We start from the raw sequence: 20765 nt of genomic DNA on the forward strand, positions 1-20765 counted from the left end.
ATCATCATAATTTTAAACTTTCGAGATAAATTTGTTTAAAAAAGATTTCTTGGCACCTAGAGCTCCTGTGTGAAAACTTTCCAAGTAAAGTTATATATTTATCCTTTTTATAAATTACACCTGACAAATCATTAACTTTTTTTACATAAAAATTTTGGTTGTTCATCAAAGAATGATTTTTTTCAACACAAGTTTGGAATGAATTGATTGCACTTTCATGTTGCACCCAATCCATGGGGGACAATCAATTCGTTCCAACCTGCGTCAAGACAAATCAATAACGAAGCATAATTGTCCCAAAGAATCCGTTGTTTTGATTATTAGCCGTTTTATACTAACGCTGTCCCATCATTATTAATTGGCATTTCTCCATAATACTAACTTATTTATTAAATTTCTCACTATACTATGTCAACATACCAAATAAATTTGTTTTCGTATATATACACTATATGTATTATTAATTAAAAGAACGCAAGAAACCTTTTTTTTTAAAAAGAAAAAGAAAAAATGGCAATTAGGTCCTACTCAAGGGAATTAAATACAAAAAAGTCTTTTGAAATCATGAAATTATTTTAAAGTCCCAAAATTTTTTTTGCATTAAATTTTATTTGTTTACTTACCAAATTACCCTTGTTTTTTTTTAAATTTGCATTGATAACTGAAAGAGCAGTGGTTGACAACTCAGAGTGTAAGGATTGACAACTATCGCAGCTGGTTTGACAACTTATGATATGATATACTGAAAAAATGTGTTGTCAAACCAGCCGCGATAGTTGTCAATACTCAATCCTTACACTCTGAGTTGTCAACCACTGCTTTTTAGTTGTCAATACAAAGTTTAAAAAAAAAAAAAAGTAATTTGGTAATTAAATAAATAAAATTTATTGTAAAAAAGTCTTTTGAGATTTCAGAATAATTTTATGATTTCAAGGGACTTTTTTACATTTAATTCCCTTAAGTGGAACCTAATTGCCATTCTCCCCAAAAAAAAAAAAAGTGTTTGACTTGAAGCATACATATATATAGTTAAGTGAGAGCCATAATTTAATATTTCTCTTGATTTAAACTTGCTCTCTCATTAGTCATTACACTCTTTCTTCAACCTTCACCTCGGTTCAAACTTGGACAACATATGTGAGCATCGAACCTAATCTCATCTCAAACCTCGTATGGCCATAACAGTGGCCATTGGAAACTTGAAAATGTCCAATTAAAAAGTCTAATTAGTTCTGTAATATAAAATATTCCTGAAACTAGCTTCCCCCCACAAACACCTACGCATCTTCTATTTCAAAACAAAGGCGAAACTAATGCGTCAACCACAAACAAGGGAAGAATATGAAAGACGTTATGAATATAAAAATAGCCAACCGACAAGCTAAGTTCCAACATCTTGTTCACCTAATGTTAAAATCCTCGCTTACCCCAAAAACCACAAGTCAATTACAAGACAACCTCCTTTTACTTCAACTGCAACAATACGAAAGACATTTAACATCGAACAAAACCTAGGACCAGTGAACAAAAGTTAAACTGGCACACATCCCAATCTATATAAGCTATAGCTAAAACTTGCTATACCCTAGCCTAGGTACATCAGGAGAACTCCTAATAACTCTGATCACTAAGGTCCATAGCATTACCATTTTTTCATACTCCCAGTAACTAGTAATTAACTAGAGTTTCAGCTCCATTACATCCACAACCATACTTCCTACCATAGGGGGAAAAAAGAGAGCAAATACGCTTTTCAAACTGTAAAAATTGAAGACAATCCTCCAATCTCAGCGTATAAAGGTTTTTTCTGTCCATCCTTCCTGAAAATAAATATGCCACTTGAATACTTGGCTGCCAGTAGAAGCTCCTACAAGACAGGAAGTAATGCTTAGCTTGTAAATAGAAGGGAATGTAATTTTCATAATTGAATGAATTGTGAAAGCATTAATCCTGAGAACGTGTTACTAACCTATAAAGCTCTAAAATGGAAGTGCTAGTTGATCCAGAAGGGCAGTGACAGGGGTGGCAAGTCTAGGCTCATAAGCAAAGCCATGCAAAGCAAAAGCACCATTATTACTTGGAGCAACGTAAGGACATGGTGGAATCCACTGCCATCTCTTTCTGCAGATATCAAACAGCAAAACCTTATCTGTTCTTCTGATCATTATCACAATAAACTCACCATGCCCTACACAATCAAAACCATTCCCTCCTTCAAATTCTTCAAATTGCACATAAAGTTGCTGAGGCATCCTCTCCGTCTCAACCCACGTTGTCCCGCAAGCCTGAAGAATCCAGACCCTTAAACTCCTCGGGATGTTAAGCTTGCTCTTCTCAACTGCTGCAACTAACAGTAACTTGCCTTTGCTTTCAATTAAACTTGGAAACCTTAAAAATCTCCTCATTGGGGCTTGGATTTTGCACCAAGTGTTTGAGGAAATGTCGTGGCATAAGACACTAAAAGGGCTGTAGTTCATGCAATAGAATCTCCCTCCTGCGTGAATCATCTTACCAGATTCCAGACTACACAGTCTGGGAAGGGAAGATGTGGTCCCCCATATGGAATAAAACCCACTTGAGTCAATATGAAAGCTTTCAGATGTTAGGTTTTTCACAGCATAAGGGGAAATCATGTCGTCACCTGCAACAGTGAGATCTATTGAGGAATGGGAAATGGCCAGGCCAATGGAAGGGAAGAGTCTTGGTCTTATTGTGGGAGGTAGTTGAGTCATAGTACCAAGAATGGGATTGGAGAGAATAAGAGTCTTGGGACCAGCCTCGTCTGAAACAAAACAGACCAAGCCTGAAGAAGAAGAAGATGGAGAGAAACCAGAAGGAAGAAGGGGAAAGGGAATACGGTACCATGCGATTTCATACGGATCAAACAGGTACGCTTCACAACAGTGTGTAGCAGTCGTAGTAGTACCACTACTACTGCTTCCACTTCCACTTCCGCCACTGGTACTAGGGTTCTTATTGTAGATATAGCTGCTCTTGAGGCTTTTGTTGTGGCTGAAGAATATGAACCAATGGTGGGGTTGTGAGATTTGGAGGTAGAGTTGAAGGAAAGTGTTGGAAAACAAAAGGCCATAGAATCTCTTGCAGACACAGCGTGCTCGGAAGAAAGCAGGCGGTGGAAGGAAGGCTAAGATTCTGTCAAGAATTCGCTGTGGAAGCTTGCTCCATATCCTAGAGTCCATCCATGGGGTGCTGTATGTGCTTGATGAAGATGAAACACCAGAACCAGCACTGAGATTAAAAGTGTAAGCAAACGGTGATGATGAGCAAGTCATAAGTGGGTGAAAACCCTCCATGTAGATGAGGCTAAAGGTTTAAAATAGCAAGCTTAGCTTAAGATGGAAACTCTTTTTTTTATCTGGTGGGGTTTCTTGGAAAATCTAGTTTACAAGTAGAGCTAGGCCTTTCTGCTTTGTGTTTGGTTGATATATAATAGGGAAAGCGCCTATAGTAAGAGAGAAAGTACAGATAGGTTGCCTTTTGGAATGCTAACGGAAGAAGAAGAACAAGAAGATAATCAAGAGGGAAACAGGAGCTTCCAAACTAGTGTACCGATATGGAATGAACTCGGACTATAAGTGAGTTTAGATGTTAGCTTCTTGTCTATATATATAATATACAAATATATATAGTAAATATATGATCTTCTTTTGTTGATGATCTCGTGGCTTATTTTCGAAGAGAGAGGGAGGGAGAGAATTAAATAATCATGTGCGGTGCTTGGGATGGATGCGTCTATCATTTCAGTGTTGTTTTGTCAATGCCGAGGATTGGAACGACGAAGTTGCAGAAAAACTCAAAAAGAGTGAAAGATGCCGCCGGTGGTGACTGGTGAGAGCCGAACTCCTTGCAAGTACATACTCTTCATGATACAACACATGGCCTAACTATAAAAATAATATTTTATGACCGTAACAATTAATTCTCACTTCGTTATTAACTCCAAACTTAATTAAAAAAACGACTTTTTTCCGCCTTGTGTAGCATTGATTATTCACACAAAGGGACAAAAATGACCCATCTGTATGCATGTAGTTGAAAACTCTTGAGGAGAAGGCAATGTGTGCGTACGAGAAAATCTTGGAAGACACGCCTCTGTGAATGCGAGCAGCTGAAACAACTCAGGAAACCATCAAAACAGAAAATTATACTTCGTAACTCTGAACTCTAAATGGCATTAAGAGTAGTTCAACAATTTTTAATATTTTTAAAATTATTTTGTTGCTTTTTTTTTTTGGTAACGTGGCTGACCTAGGCCTAGGTCAGTGAGGATGCTTAATATATTTGAGTTCAGATTGGTGGGGTCAAAAATCAAAATACTAGAAATAAGTAGGGTTAAAAAAAAGATTTTAATTTGAAGTGAGCCTCTCACCTCATTCTTAGCTGGCACTAAGTGATTCTTAAAAATTTACACTATATAAAAAAAATTAAAGCTCAAAACTTTAACCTAAAAGAATTTGAAAGTTTTGATGTTTTATTTTTTTATTTCGAACCCATATTTTAATTTTTCCCCTATGTCAAATGTGATACATCATACATAAAACTTGATGAAAAACTTTTTAGTAAAATAATGTCATATAATTTGAACTGGTCAAACTTTGACGTTCTATTCACATAAATTTACTTAGTGACAACAAAACCCTGCACAAGGTACATCATGTTTAACAGCTATTCATTGTCATTCGCATGCCTGCGATAAAATAAAAGGAATATTGGAGTTTGGCTATAAATGAATCCATCGGGTTCGTCTCCTTGAGGTCATCTTAAGATATTACTCTTAATTTTTTTTTCCCTTTAAACTATTATGTTTGGCTTTTATAATTTTCACTCATTCTGATTCAATTCTCAAAATTTTGGCTCATATAACTTAACCACTATAATTTTAATTTGTTGAAATTATGCCTACAACTGTAACTTATATAACTCAATTTAAATTTAATTTCTAACTTTAACTTATTATAATTCATTCTTTTTTTAAAACTATTTAACACTTAATTTTTAACTCATAAAAGTTAATTCAATTGACAAGGTTTGCTTATAATTTACAAAGTCCTGAGTGGCAATTGTAACCTAAATACTCTTTAAATTTAGAGACATATCATAACCATGATGAATCCTTAAGATTCAACTTATCTAATAAATTTTTATTAAAAAAGCTTTGTAGCTTTTTAGGCTTTGATTGTATTAAGTCTAAGTTTTTTTTTTTACTGGTATTAAGTTTAAGTTTACATATTGGATCCACCATGTTAAATTTAGATGCTGAGTCAGACAAAATTATAAGCGAAAAAAATTAATTTTTTTTTTAATTAAGAACCTGTTTGAAAAGACTTAAAACAATTTTTTTATTGTAATTCATAAAATATAAAATAAATATATAAAATTTTTTATTCCAGATAAAATAAACGCGGCTGCAAGTGCCCCTTCACTAAGCCAATTCAACTTGCTTTGCTTGCCCATAGGTAAGTAATGCTTTAGAACCTTGTTGGGGACAGGGAAAGGGACAATTTTGAAGTACAGGCATGTTGAGGGCTATTGGTTGTTGTTGAAAAATGTATCCGTATAGCAACAGTTCGTCAGTCATCATACGTCTAATCCATCAGCTCACTCCCTGATGAGTTTGCTTTTACACAGCATGTGGCGTGAACTCTCAAAAGCTACCTCTTCCTTGGCTGATATAATAATATATATTATAGATGTAGATACCTAGGTATAATGATACGCCTTAGGGTGGTAAAAAAATAAAAAGTCTTATTTTTATATAAAATTATTGATTATTTAAATAAACTAAAAAAACTAATTAAATTAATTATTTATAATAATAAATATTATTTTTTTAAAATATTCTTACCAATAATATATATTGGTTGAAGATTTTATATTTAAAATTAAATTGAATATTAAACTAATTTTTATATAAAACATAAAAAAAAAACAAATAATAATAATAATTATTATTATTATTATTATAGAGCTAGTATGTTATTAATTTATTATTATTATTACAGAGACAGAGAGGCGCGCGTAAAACTGCAAAAGAAAGAAAGAGGGTGTGAATGTGAGTGAGCATAGGCATAGCATATTCTGACGCCTCCTTTCTTGTTTCTAAGAGTCATAATATTCTCTTCCGGAGGCCTATTGGCTTTTGCTTGGTTTTGTTAAGTAGAAGCAAATCTCAGTCAGACAAACACTGTGTTGTTCGTGTCAAACGTCCACGGACGACCTTTAGTTTTGTTTTTATTGATTGTCTGTCATAGATGATAGACTCATACTTTCGCTCTCTAGATCTGTGTGTGAGAGAAAACACAGACAGAGAGAGAGAGAGAAGAAAAAAAAATGGGAAAAGTTGAAGTCTCAGATTTGGAAATGAATGTGTTGCCTCAAGAAACCTCCGTTTTAGGAAAAGCTTAACCAAACAAACTTGGTATTTGCGTTCACTCCAAGCAATCTCCCCGGGGCCCCTCAGCTCCCCACTCTCGTGTAACCCTTGCTATTTATATCATGTGGGCCCGATGAAAAAGTCAAACTAATTATAAGACTCTATTATAGTTTATAAATAATGTCTTATAATTAGGATAAAAGATTGTATCATATTTTACCATATTATTACTGTTTTTATGATCTTTATTTTCAAAAAAAAAAAAAACTACTCTCATTCATTCATTTTTATTGCTTGGTATTGAAATTCAATTTGGGTCGGCCAGTCAAGTCAACGAACCACTAATCACTTGGCCAACACGGTCAAAAGTATTAGAAGATCTAACCAAGTTGAATTTTATGTTTTTTTACTAAGCTTAAAACAATATTGCCTTGAGTTTAAAATTAAAAAAAAAATTGTATTTCATCATATTTTTACTTCAATAACTTTGTTTTGTTGGATCATGTATGTATTATACATAAATGTTGATTTTATTTCGGAATTAATGTCTTTTTATTCAAATAAATTTATTTTAGAAGTTATATATGAACATTTTTATATATTTATGTACATTAATACTACATCCGGTCCATAATATAATAGTCTGTTTGATTTTTGTTTTAGTTCGAATTTGGCTGTCAATGTGAGAACCTTATTAGTAGACAATTTGTATGTACTTCTGTAAATATTTTTTGAGTTTGAAAGCATGCCTCAATCCTAATAAGCTCCTGAGATCAATTCAACTCATCTAATTTTTTTTTTTGTAAAATAAAACTATAAAACACATAGATGATGCCATTCACACAAGTCTCAAATAAATTCAAGCCAAGAAATAGAACTCTTCATCCTCTCAAACCGTAAGCATACGAACAAGATGATTTTCTTTTTCTTTTCTTTTCTTTTAAATTTCCTTTATTTGCTACGGATGTTGATATGTCTCGGGGTCATCTTTCACCAATGATTAATGAGATATTTGGATGAAACCAAATATAGTTTAGAGAATAGATTCTGAGAAAGATAAAATAGATTTTGTGAAGAATAGATTTTGTGAAAAAGTGATTCTAACAAAATAAGAGTGTTTGAATAGTTGTTATCCGAAACACTTTTTATATGTGCAAATTATAAAAAAAGTATAAGTTAATATGATAATTACATAAAAATAGATTTTATAATATATTTTAATTTGAAGAAATAAAATTGTTAATAATATATTTTTACCAACATAATTAATAATATATAAGATAATGTAATTAATAAATAATTAATATGTGTATATATATTTATAAAATATAAGATTAAATATGTTTATAAAAAAATAATTGAGGGGTGTTAAAGTCATATTACCGTTTGGATCTACTCTGACAGGCACAATCATATTTTCCAATTTGATCCAGAAACAGAATGAATTCACTTCTTCTAAAATCATGGTTTTGGGTTCAAAACTGTAGTTTGTCAATTTATTCTCCTGTTTGGCAAGTTTGGAATCCAAACCATGGTTTAGGTTCCAAAATCATGATTTTGAAGGTTGGCCAAACAGGTCCTAAATAACTAAACAAAACTAATTTGACTAAAAGGATGTTTGGAAGCACCCAAAAGTGCTTTTTTTTTTTGGATTTCTCCATCCGGTATCCCAGGGCAATAGGCATCTTTCAGCCGTGACAGCGGCCCCAGACTAATCCGGATCGAAGGCTTGCAAGGAACCTTTCGGTCGGCGCCCTCTGGCCCCTCAGGGTGCTGCGTTCCCACAGCTCGAACTCGAGACCTGTGGTTAAGCTAGAACAGTCCCAGCCAGCTGACCTAACCCCTCGGGGTTAAAAGTGCTTTTTAGATGAACCTTTATGCAAAACGAGACAAATTCCTTCACATATTTACTTCGTACCCCGTAAAAGCATTTTTAAAACTATAGTTTTGATTCTATCCAAACATTTTCTAAACAAGCCAAACTTGTTAATAGCTCAATTTGAACAAAAAAAAACTATTTTCATAATTAAGTTGGACTGGATTGGAGTTGAGCTGTCATTGAATTTTAGAACTTGGAATCAGATTGGAAAATCGAAATGGGTTTTAGAAAATCAAAATGAGATATGGTGTTATTTCATTAAAAATTGACATATAATATGATATTATTATGTTGACATTAGATTTCTTGTGCATTTATTTCTTTTATATATAATTATTCTTTATTAAATTTTTGTTTAGTTATTATATCTTTAGCTCAACCCTCAGTAATTCGTTGAATGATAGGAATCAAAATCAACGTACCTTTTTGACTTAACGTTGGGTTGGATTTTCAAAACATTGTTCCCCACTCTTCTATTTTGTTTTTTAATTCGAAGATGGAAATTAAAATGCAGATGCCAGATTCAAAAAGACGCACTAGGGGCATAGGGGGCATAATCTGGGAGCTGATTCCTTTTGCCTTTCCTTTAAGAAACAGAACAAATAGATAAACTTACTAGCTAGCCAGTAATTTTTGTGATATATTTAAAAATTGAGTGATTAAAACTCTACCATTTTAATTTAGGTTATGGAATGAAATTAACTATATTTTTACAAGAAATTAACTGATTTTCACTAACTCACGCTATATATATAATTATTTTTTATGATGCAAAAATCATAAAATTTGTAATTAACCAAATTCGAAGGTAAAGTTTAAGGTTACTAATCACTTCCCCATATCATTAAAACTTAATTGTAAGATATCAACACTTGAGTATCTTTTAAAGTTAAGAGAAAAAAAAATTATGAACTTTACATCTTTTGAATTGAAAAATCGTCATTATCATCATTCGCAATGAAAAGAACAACCATGCCTCACTTGATCTGGTTTTAAATTGTTTTAATGAACACTGTTGATGTATTATTTAGATTCAACAGCTCTTATATGATTCTTGGGAATCAGGATAATGCTAATAGTACTGGGGCTAAGCCTTTATTTGAAACGTGTACATTATCTTTACAGTAAAATTTGTCCTTTATAAGATAATAACGGAAGATACAGACAAATATGTTTGCAAGAGTTATCCAAACAGTTCAGAAAGATAGGCTCATTGCATTGCAAGTCTGTCGATCGTTTTCTAGTTGGAATATTATTTTATGGGTCAGAGAATGCGAAAGAATAGAAAGATCATGATCTCCATCATCCCATCAATATTGTCTCCATATATAATCAATCTTTGTATCCGACATGTTCTTTCACGCATTCACAATTTAATTTTCAAATTTAATTAATTTATTTTTTTTTAAAAAAAATTTCACCCAACCAAGTCGTGATTCAACTATCAAACGATGAATTCATGACTATACATTTAATTTTGTTAGAAAACCTACCGAGTACCGACCCGTCATTATGCCATGTTTAAATGAAGGGAAAGTGAGAGTAAAATATGGAGGAGGAATACTAGCAAAACTTTTAAAAACAGTAAATAAAAATGTACTATTTTGAGAAATTTTCTCATAATATTCTTTTCTTTCGATCCAATTTTCTTACAGTCAGGACTCAAATGGTGAATAAGAAAAATATAGGTGAGAAAATTGATGGGAACAGTTTGCAAAACTGTCATAACTGTTCCTAGTACCCATGTGTGAATGAATGAGAGCCACCAAAGAGAACAAACAGTTTTCTCTCTTGGAACACTGGCCAACTTCTTCCTCCGGTGATGCTATAATTACTGTGCAACAACATGAGCACTAATAATTGTGCTTCAGATTAAAGGTACGATTGTTTCCATCCAATGGTTTTAATTCAAATCAGCCGTAGACCATGCATCAGATAAATCCGAAGTTATAAAACTTCTTATTTGAATCTATGGATATTGGCCTTCGGAAACCTTCAGAAACGTCTTTACCATCATGGTACTAGAAGACGATATTTTGGAAATGGGGTCTATAGAAAGATAAGATTTTGAGACGTGTCAATGTCACCGTACTGTCCTTAAAGTAACATTATTTGTCCGTTGAGGTTGCTAGCTACATGGTACAAGCAAATTCGTTTCGAGGATTAATTGAATAAAGAAGAAAATGGGAATGTCTAGAATCATGTAAAGGAGAATAATGTAAAGCACAATATGGGCGATAGACGAGGGATTCTGGTTCAGTCCAATGACGCTTAGATCATTTATTCATTGATTCGATGGTCCCTTGTAATTTAAGTTTGCAAACAGTAAACTAACTAGCTTTTGCATAAACACCTGCAAACCATGTTTTTTTTTTTTTTTTTTAATTTTAAATACAATAGATGGCATGAGGTAAATAATAGTAATAATTTTTTGAGTGAATAATAGTAATAATTTAACGGTGCTATAGATTTTACCAAACTTGTGTGAGACCGTATAGATTTGTGTAGATAATGTGATTTTCATAGATTCACACACAATTCATATATAAAATATAAAAGTCACAATAAACTATATTATTGATGAGTAATAAATAGAAATATATAATCTCCCTTTTTAAATAAACTTTTGTAAATATTAGCTGAGACTACGTATATTTAATTTGATTCTATAGGAGAGAAGAATATCTCTACTTAGCTTTCTCTACTTGGCTAAAATATGTCTATTAAATTCATTGTGTTATCTATAATTATCAAAGCATACAAGTTATTAAAATTATTGGAGAATTGATTAATAAATAAGAAAAATAAAGCAGGCCAAATAATGATTAATTTATTCCTATACTATACATCATCCAATTATATTGAAAATAGTTTTTTGAATAGTTTTATTGGGAATAGACTACTTAATATATTTTTATCTTTTAATTCTTTCCTAAGTTGGAGAAGAAATTCCGAGATTAAGGGGTTAATGTTCTAACAAAGTCTGGCTTGAGTTCTTTGGATTCTACCTTTAAATGATTAAATTAGTTAGCTAATTAAGAGCCTGTTTGATTAACTGATATGATCTCAAATAAGTTCATTTAAATCCAAATAAGTGATTATGAAACATGTTTATCTTATTTGGGTAATTTTTATAAAATTATGATAAATCGTGATTTTAACTTTCTACCGTATTTTTAAGATAAATAACAAGAAGTAGCTTGTGCGTTTGAAAAATCATAATCAATTTTTAGCAATGAAAATTTTTCCAATCTACCTTTTAATCATGCATCCTTTGCACTCATTCTAATGGTAATTATTTTAATTTTTTTTTAAAATCATACAACATGAAACTGTTTTTCTATTAATTTTATCTAAAAGACATTTAAAAAAAATCAGATAAAACTTAAATGGATGACATATGATTAAAACAATGCAATGCAAATATTTACATAATATTCTAATTCGAGGAGCATTGTTAAATTAAGAATATAAAAATGATGCCAAAAAAGGTTTGGGAGGTTCTAGAGCGATATTGACCAATAAATTTTCAGCTTATTTTTATATTTATTATTATTTTATCTAAAATGATATCTCTGTTTTACTCTTCCAAAAATCTCTCTTCAAATATTATCTCAATATATTTTGCTTACAATTTTCAACCTAAACCACTTCAAATTTTTCTTAAGAGGCCGTTGTCTTGTCTTCTTAGATCAATCAAGCAATCAAAAATATATATAATAAAATTTATTATTAAATATAATAATTATGAAAATGTAAACAACTTTATTATAATATTTTGAGAACTGTGTTTTCACTTTTTATCCTATTCAATGTACACTTCTGAATCGTGTAGGTTATATTTATTTATTTTATATATTTTTATTAATTAATATTATAACAATATTGTTATAATATATTAAAGGAAAAATTAATCTTTTAGTCATTTAACTTTTAATTCAATTATAAGTTAGTCCTGACTCACTATAACTCGATTTTATATTATTATCTTTTTTATCTTCTGACTCATCCTACCTGTCAAAAACAATAAATATAACTCTACAAGTCGGCACCAGGTAGGGTCAAAATGCTTCCCTTAGCTTCTCCAATTCAATTCTCTCCTCCCGAACTGAGCATCATTGTCAGTGATGGATATTCGAGGGGTGCTGATAGAAGAGAGAGAGAGCACAAGGTGTGAGAGGAGATTCGCTCCTCTGCCGAAGAGAAAGAATCAGACCTCGCCGCGGTGGTTCTCAGAAGTGTAGCTGATGATATAGATTTGAGTCCGATGATAAGGCTATAGATTCATTATTTCCCTTTTTTCCAGTCCATAAAAAAGACTACTTGTTAGTATCACAAGTTACTCATATTACTTGAAAGGAAAATAAAATTAAGGATGATTGTGTTATGTGATATTCATTTCTAAGTGCACTTGTTTTATAAAGGCGAAATTTTAAGTCAGGTTTAATCTGCTGTGAAAGAAAATGGTTAATAACTGAAGGCACTAATGCAAGTGCTGTTTATCTTTCTTTCTGCTTTCTCTCTTTCTTTCAGCATTTCCCAGAAGCCTTTTGCTTTCTTTCCTCATCATCCCATGGCGAGGTGATTGACATTTTCAAGGATGCATTTGCTCCCCTTATCATCGGGCTCAAATATATCCTTGAAGTGCTATGGTGAACAATGGTTGGTACTGGGAAAATGGGATGCTAGGACGGTGGTTGTTCATAATACTAAGCAACAGATATTTCTTGGGTCTTCTGAAAATGCTAGAATTAGATAGGATATGATGACGTATATCATGAGAAGCCATGTGTTGAAACTGCTTCTGCGTGCTGCACTTCTGAGAACCACGGCGGTGCGGCCTGGGTCTTTCTTATTGGCGGAGGAGTCTCCTCGTATGCATTGTGCTGTCTCTCCTCTGTCATCGCCGCTCAAATATCCATCGCCGACAATAACGCTCAGATCGGGAGGAGAGAATCCGATTGGAAATGTTGAGGGAAGCTATTTTGACCCACCTGTGCTGACTTGGCCAGTTACGTTAATTGTTTTGGACAAGTAGGATGAGTCAGAAGATAAAAAGGATAATAATATAAAATAATAAAAAGATGAAGGATTGAGTTACATGAGTCAAAGAAAAGATGAGTTATATGGAGTTATAGTTGAAAGATTGAGTTATAATTGAGTTAAGAGTTGGAGGACTAGAAGATTAATTTTTTCTATATTAAATTTCACCTATTAAATGTTGATTTAATAACAGCGGCCATGAGTGGAGAGGAAATGGAGAGGACCCATTGGATGCAATCTCATATGGGCCTGGCACATTTGGTAATTTACATCTTTTCTCATATTGGACTCTTGGGCGTGCAAAAACACAGGGAATCTCACCTATCATAAAAATGATAATCTGTTCCAACTTCAAAGTAACCTTAATGCCCCGTTTGGTAGCAGGGAATTGAAGGCTGAGAAGTGGAAGTGGAAGCGGAACCCATATTTTAACTTGTTTGGTGTGACGGAACCCAGTTCCAGATGGAACTCACTTCCATCAAAATCGATGGAAGTGAGTTCCCTGCCTAACCCCATGGAACCGGCTTCCACCTCCAGTTCCATGAGTCATTTTCCTTCTCTACCCTTTGCTCTTTCTCCTTCCCTCCGCCAGCAATGATGGTCCTTTACAGCGATGGTGGCGAGGACAATGACTCCGGCGAGGACAACAATATACAGCGACGACTCCGGTGATGACGACAGCCTTCATTCCCTGCAAAATCGCATCCTCTCTTCCAATTCCAGATCTGTCGCGAGTTCTTCTAGATCCAGATTTGTCGTGAGCTTTCGTCCTTCTGAGAAGTTGTCTTCACCGGAGTCGACGTCGTAGGTGGCATTCTTCATATTCAGCATAGAAGACGCGGATGGTGATGATTTCCGCTGAGTCAATGGGGCTGACGAAAAGCTTGGAGCCTTTGACGCAACCGGAGAATGTTTGGAGGTTGTCTTGGCAGGAGGAGTCAGTGGATTCGTATTTCAAATCTGCCCTTTTTTAATGGTTATCTCTTTTAGCCATTTGATGGAAATTTCTAGTAATGAGGATGCCGTGATATGGAGAATGATGCAGAATCCAACAGAGAAGAAGGAGTATTTCGATTTTGAAGCTGGCAATTCTCCATGATTTTGCCGTTTTAATTTTGGTTATAAAAATTTTGCCATTTCGATTTGGACTTTTTGTTTCTTGCTTCCTTTTTATGGTGTCTGAGTTTTGGGTGATTAGACTATGCTATTTAGTTCTAGGAGACGGTGGCTTGAAAGCATGGTGGTGGATGGGTACTGGTCCGATGGCAAAGGGTGATGATGATGGGTGGAGTGAAGATAGCAATAAGGGTATTTTGGTCTTTTAACAGAAAAATTACATATATTCATTAAAATTTATATTCCACTTCCATCATCTTACCAAACACACTTTTGATCTCAGTTCCACTTCCACTTCTACCTCCACTTCCACTTCTATTTCCACTTCCACTTCTATCAAAAACTCTTCCATCATACCAAACGAGGCATAAGATTCCGTTCCACAGTTTGCCCAAGATGCAAGAATAAAAATAAAGAAGAATTACTATGAAGTCTTAAAAATTAAACATAATTACTAAAAAATTTCAGTGACACCAGAGTATTATGTAATGATAAGTTTCAGATCTTGATAATTATTTCTATTTTTGGGATCTCCTTATAATTCTCCCTAAAAATATAAGTGGGAAATGGGAAATAGGAATTAAAATGAGTATTGGTCCTAATTCTAACAAAATGGAAAATATGCCAAAGGACTAAATACAACAATAGAAAATATAAATAAAATAGGGAAGCCAGCAAAAAAAATCAGAGCTAGGTGGAAAACTTAAAAGCCTTGTATTGATTGATACTTGATGGCGGTTCATCCTTCATGTGACAGATCTTTCTTTTATTTATACAGAAGCTAAGGCGACTCACTCTATGGCAAATAATTTAAAGATGGAACTAATTAACGATGAAAATCAACGACAGAAAAATTTAAGTACTAAAAGTTTTATGACAAAAATTAATAATAAAATTAGCAATAAAAAATTTTGTTACAAAAATTAGGGACAAAATTAAGGATAGAAATTAGAGATAGAAAAATTTTGTAACTAATAAATTTAGTGGAATTACAGATTAACTACGGAATGGAATCTCACAATTAATCCATTGCTAATTTAGCGACGAGATTTTGGTCTGTAATTGGTTAAAAATTAATGATGAAATAATTTTATGTGACTAATTTCATCGGTACTAAGTTACTTTTCCAGCGATCATGAATAGAGTATGAATTTAGCGGCATTAACTTGTTTTCCTTTGAAAAAGATTCAGAATCATTATTAAATATAATATTTGAAGGCCTTTAATTTGGTTTGGGTCTTAACATCAAAAATTGAAATTTTGGGACAAGCAATATATATAACAACAAACTTCATTTGTTCCATAGAACATTTGACCTAGCAAAAACAAAATTCATCTGTTACTGTCCGTAATATTAGTGCGAATATATAGAGATCATAAAACGAGAACAAAATATTGGTGTGTGGAAGTCACTTGTCGCCACTAAAAGTTGAAATTTCAGCAATAACCTCAATTGTTATTGCAGAAAGCCAAGTTTTAGCTGTGACTTTAATTTTTAGCATAGCTATTGGATATGATTTTTTTTTTTTAAATTTTTTGCCCCATACATATAGTGACGTTTATTCTCCCCATTGGACCAATATTGACATACAAATGAGACCCATGAGCAGTGCAGAAGTAGCCCCAAGTTGTAGCCTAAGACTGGTTAGCATTTTAGAGCTGAAGATGAAGTCAGTGGCAAGAAGATCAACGAGGGCCATGAAAATGAGGATGCCTGCTGAAGCTGACAATAGAACTCCTTCAACTATTATTGCCGTTTGGCTATTCCCATTGTACGCATTTGATATTCCCACTCCAATGCCTATTCCCATTGGGATTGTTAGGCAAAATAATAGCACCATGACAACAATTGTTTGGCATTTAAATTTCGCCTGATAACAGCCAAAAAAAGAAAATGTAGGGCAGCGAGTGAAAAGGAGTCACTCATGGGAGCCCATTATATTATTAGAAAGTTGTTAAGATATATAGGCTGTTAAATTGATGATAAAATCTATATATAACTACTCTTCTGGTTCTAAATATAACATTCAATTAACTAATTTGAGTGGATTATATAGATTAAATATGTTAGTTAAATTAGTTAATATGATATGTTTTTTTTTTAAATCCATAATCATCTTCCTTAGTTTTTTCCTTTCTTTTCCTACTTAATTATTGTTGAGGGAATATCAATATATAGAGTTAATTTTAAAAAAATTGATAAACATGCAAAATAAATTATATATATAAGATCAACATATCAACTCTCAAATTAGGTTATATATTAAGGAATCATCGGAGGAGTACTAAATAGAAAAAATTGCCGAAAATTTTTTATTGCAAAATTTGTTACCCAAAAGGATGGCCAAAATGATGCACCTAGATAAACATCATCGCCTCTGCCAATGGAGATTCCAACTTTGATCCACTAGAGCCAACCCTTATTGGTAGTTGAAAGACTTGTTTTGATATTAAATGTAAGATCTTAATTTACTGTGTGTCTAAAATTTATAATTTGTTTCCTGACTATCTCTATTGATTGCATATATTAAAAAGGTTTTCAATCAATAATAGAGGTAGTGTCCCATATTAATGATAAAATATGGTATTTTAGGGTAACTAACACACATTTTTACAAATAAATTATTTAATTTTTTTAATATTTGTAAATAAGTTACCTAACTCATACATTTAGGATCAAAAGAAATAATAAATTATTAAAAAAATTTTAACACATGAGCGCTGCTGAACTGATGATATAATCGATATATATATATATATATATAAATACAAATAATTGCCGGCAAAAAGAATGAAATGTTAGATAAGATGATGAAGAAGATCAAGAATCTTCGTGCGTGAGGCACTTCACCAGCTAGGACAAAGTTTAGAAACTATGAATAGTTTGTCTCAGCTTTCATATGTCTAGAGTATTAATTTATAATAAGTGATTTATTATTTACACTAGGGTTTAAACATAAAAATTATATTAGATTAAAAAACTAAGTAAAATGAGGAGAACAAAATAATAATAGAAGCCTTAATACCTGAGCAATGCAGCCACCAAGTCCCATGCCTTCAAAACATTGATGGAAGCTAAGTGCTGCAACCAGAGGTTTGATGGTGTTGGGACTTTTGGAGGCACCAAGAGATATGCCAATGATCGCTGAGTGAACCACAATTCCCAGCTCCAAAATCTGTATTAATTAATTGATGGTTAACTAATGGTTTCCACCATTCACAATTTTAATTTAATTTAATTTAAATGATAACATCAAAGTTAACGTCCTATTTGTCAATTTGTCCCTACAAAGTCGGATTTCTCTGCTGTCCCTTTTTTAGAGTCATTGTGGAGTTTGAATGAGAGAGAGAGAGAGAGAGTATATGAGAATATAAAATAGAAAGTATAAGTGAGAAAAAATATGATGGCAGAAAAATAAAGTGAGGAACAATATATAATATATAGGTTCGCCTGCACATACATTACTTGCTTTTCAAATTTTATATTCACCCCGTTTCTATATATAGGAACTAGCTAAAATAATAGTTTTGATTTTAAATGTAAAATCTTAATATATTTTGTCTCCAAATTTATAATTTTCTTTTAAAACTATCCTCATTATTTACATACTAAAGAGAGATTTTTTATGAACGAGGTAATTTTTAATATAAATGATTGTTAAAGGAGTATTTTAGAGGAACTAACAATGTTGATTAATATTTGTAAATCAGTTATCTAACTCCTACATTTAAAAAGAAAGAGAGTAAAACAATTTATGATGAAACAAGACATCCTCACATTTTGGTACTAATCCATCATATTTTCAAGAGATAAATCAGTTCTTAATCCATAGCTATATTTCCTTCGTGTTGATTTAGGTCCTTTCTCGCCATGGAACATGTATACATGGGTCAAAAAAGAACAAAATTAACCCAATGGTAGGTTATAAGGCTATTAGTGTGTTTATTTCGATCTAATTGCACTTAATTAGGGTTTGGGTTTTTTTTAGATGAGATGTTCTAGTCTGTTTATATGTAAATAAAGTAGGCTCCCTTGAAAGAACTATACGGTTAAAAGGAATCTTAATTGATTACATTGTTTTAAACATCAGTAATTATCCATGAGTTGTATTAAAAAAGGTTAAAATACAAATTTGCTCATAAAATTTCTGCTTAAAACTAATACACTGAAATTTTTTCTTTGTTCAATCTTATTAAAATGTATCAATAATGCCCAATCTTATTAAAATATTATTCCATTTCACCACTTTTAGGACAACAAAAATGATATTGTAGGCAAAATTACTCCTCAGAAGAACTAAATTGATCCATTGATATTACCTGAGAAACCAAGGTATGCCGCAAATTATCCGACGATTCAAATATGTGTGATCCAAGTTCTTCAGCATCATTTTCATCACGCAAAGGCCGAGCCTTCGTCAATTCACACCTCTTATGATAACCAACAACCAAAGCCTCCATTATCAGCGTCACAGTCGCAGCAACCATGGCAATAAGCCCAGGAAAAGGAAACTTATTACCCCATGGCTTCTTCTCTGCGATGCAAGGATTATTCTCTAGGGCTTCAAATGCATCAGGAAGAACATGAAGAAACCCAGTGGCCAGAATCACACCAGCCGCAAAGGCTTTTACTATAAAGAACAAGTCACTTTCTGGTTTTAAGTATGACCAGTTTTTCGCGAGTATTGGTAGGCTTATACCCACTGTGCTAGCAGCAAAAGTTGAAGCTATTGCGATCAGTTTGTACTTCGCTGCCTCAGAAGAAGATGCAAATTTGTTCTCATCTTCATCTTCTTTGCTGTTATTTTCACAGGCGTGTTGTGATAAGACCAAGTTTGGAAGAAGAAAGATGAAGATTGATAGGGTTATCAGGAATAATTTTCTTGAATTAAATTGTGAGGATGGCATTATGTTGTAGCTGGTGGATAGAGAAAAAAATGATGAGAAGGAAAAAAAAGGGTTTCTGATGAAGCTTGTTTATTAACTGATGATCACGGACAGCTTTAAATTAAGTTCCTGAAACTGAAAAGAGAAAAACAAAGGAAATTGACAAGGACTGCTTACTTAGCTAATGATAAATACAATGCAACTATTGTTATATGTGACATAAAGTGGCTTTGTGCAGCTCAATGCGTCACTGTTTAACTTATGTCCTTTTGTGATGAGGAATCTGTCTACTTGTGGCTCCGCATGCTCTTCTCATGGAATCTATGAGCAGCCATGCGTACTCATTTCAAACGGCAGCGGTTACCAATCTTTTTTTTTTTTTTAAATATTAATTTTTATTTTTTTTCCATTTATTTGGGCTAAGTTATATCCAGTACTCAATCAGAAACATTTTTCAACAACACCAAATATCCTAAAATGATTAATTTTAAGTGTATTCAGCGTCCTGAGCTTTCTGGTCACACCAAGTATTCTAAATTTAATTAATTTTTAGCCCATACAGTATTTTGAAATATTTTTCCAATAGCACTCAATATCCTAAATGATTAGTAATTTTTAGTGCGTCTTGAAATATTTTTCTAGTATTACTTAATAATTGAAAAAAGAATACTCTAGATGCACTGAAAGTTAATGAATTTATGATATTGGGTGTTATTGAAAAAATGCTTTAGAGTGTTATATACAACTTAATCTAAATTAAAAATACAAAAAGAAAGATCGGCATATCATCCCCTAAATACAGTCATTAGGGGAATGAGCATTCCCTGCTAATCAATTCAATCTTGGTGAGCAGGCAATACGGATTTGCTTACTTATTATAGAGTAGAGGAAATCAAAATTAAATTGATAAAAAGAGATATCTTTTTTCCCCCCTTCATGTATAGAATCGGGTAAAACTTCATTTTGGTCCATGTTTGGTGAATGAATTTTTCAATTCAGTGTTTCATAAAATTATTTTTTTAAAAATTTGATTCATCATGAACAACGTACATTTTGTTTGTTCTTATAGATTAGGCTTCTTAATTTATGTAGTTTCTAGCATATAAATAGTATCTTTTAGTTTAATTCCTTACAAATAAAAACATTATCATTTATGTCTTTCTTCCAATTGCTAAATGTTCATATATGTGAGGTATCATTATTAATAATCATTTTATTTATATATAAAATACTTAATTAATACATCATTATCAAATTGATAAATACTCATATAAGAGAAATTTGTACTGAATTTGATTTGTGTTTCTTTGCCGAAAAGTCATATAAAAACGAAGTTGAGGTCCTTTCAATCACATTAAGGTCAAAGAAGCCGAGGAAGAAAACAAAAGGCCTATTTTGGATACCGTATACGCTATATGGGCTTGTTTTAAGCAATAATATACTGAC

At 32.5% G+C, this 20765-nt stretch overlaps 2 protein-coding genes across 2 annotated transcripts; both read right to left on the reverse strand.

Moving 5' to 3' along the window:
* Positions 1-1979: 1979 nt before the first annotated feature.
* On the reverse strand, positions 1980-3314 carry LOC114717597 (protein UNUSUAL FLORAL ORGANS-like). The gene has a single exon (XM_028902808.1). The coding sequence runs from the start codon at positions 3312-3314 to the stop codon at positions 1980-1982; it is 1335 nt and encodes a 444-aa protein (XP_028758641.1).
* Positions 3315-15991: 12677 nt separating this feature from the next.
* On the reverse strand, positions 15992-19340 carry LOC114717598 (zinc transporter 3-like). The gene is made up of 3 exons (XM_028902810.1): positions 18753-19340; positions 17459-17608; positions 15992-16303 (listed from the first exon to the last, which is right to left on the reverse strand). The coding sequence occupies exons 1-3, from the start codon at positions 19338-19340 to the stop codon at positions 15992-15994; spliced, it is 1050 nt and encodes a 349-aa protein (XP_028758643.1).
* Between the last annotated feature and the right edge of the window lie 1425 nt (positions 19341-20765).

The sequence above is a fragment of the Neltuma alba genome, unplaced genomic scaffold, assembly GCF_004799145.2.
Source record: "Neltuma alba isolate B1F8T4 unplaced genomic scaffold, ASM479914v2 tig00011756_pilon, whole genome shotgun sequence".
NCBI lineage: Eukaryota > Viridiplantae > Streptophyta > Magnoliopsida > Fabales > Fabaceae > Neltuma > Neltuma alba.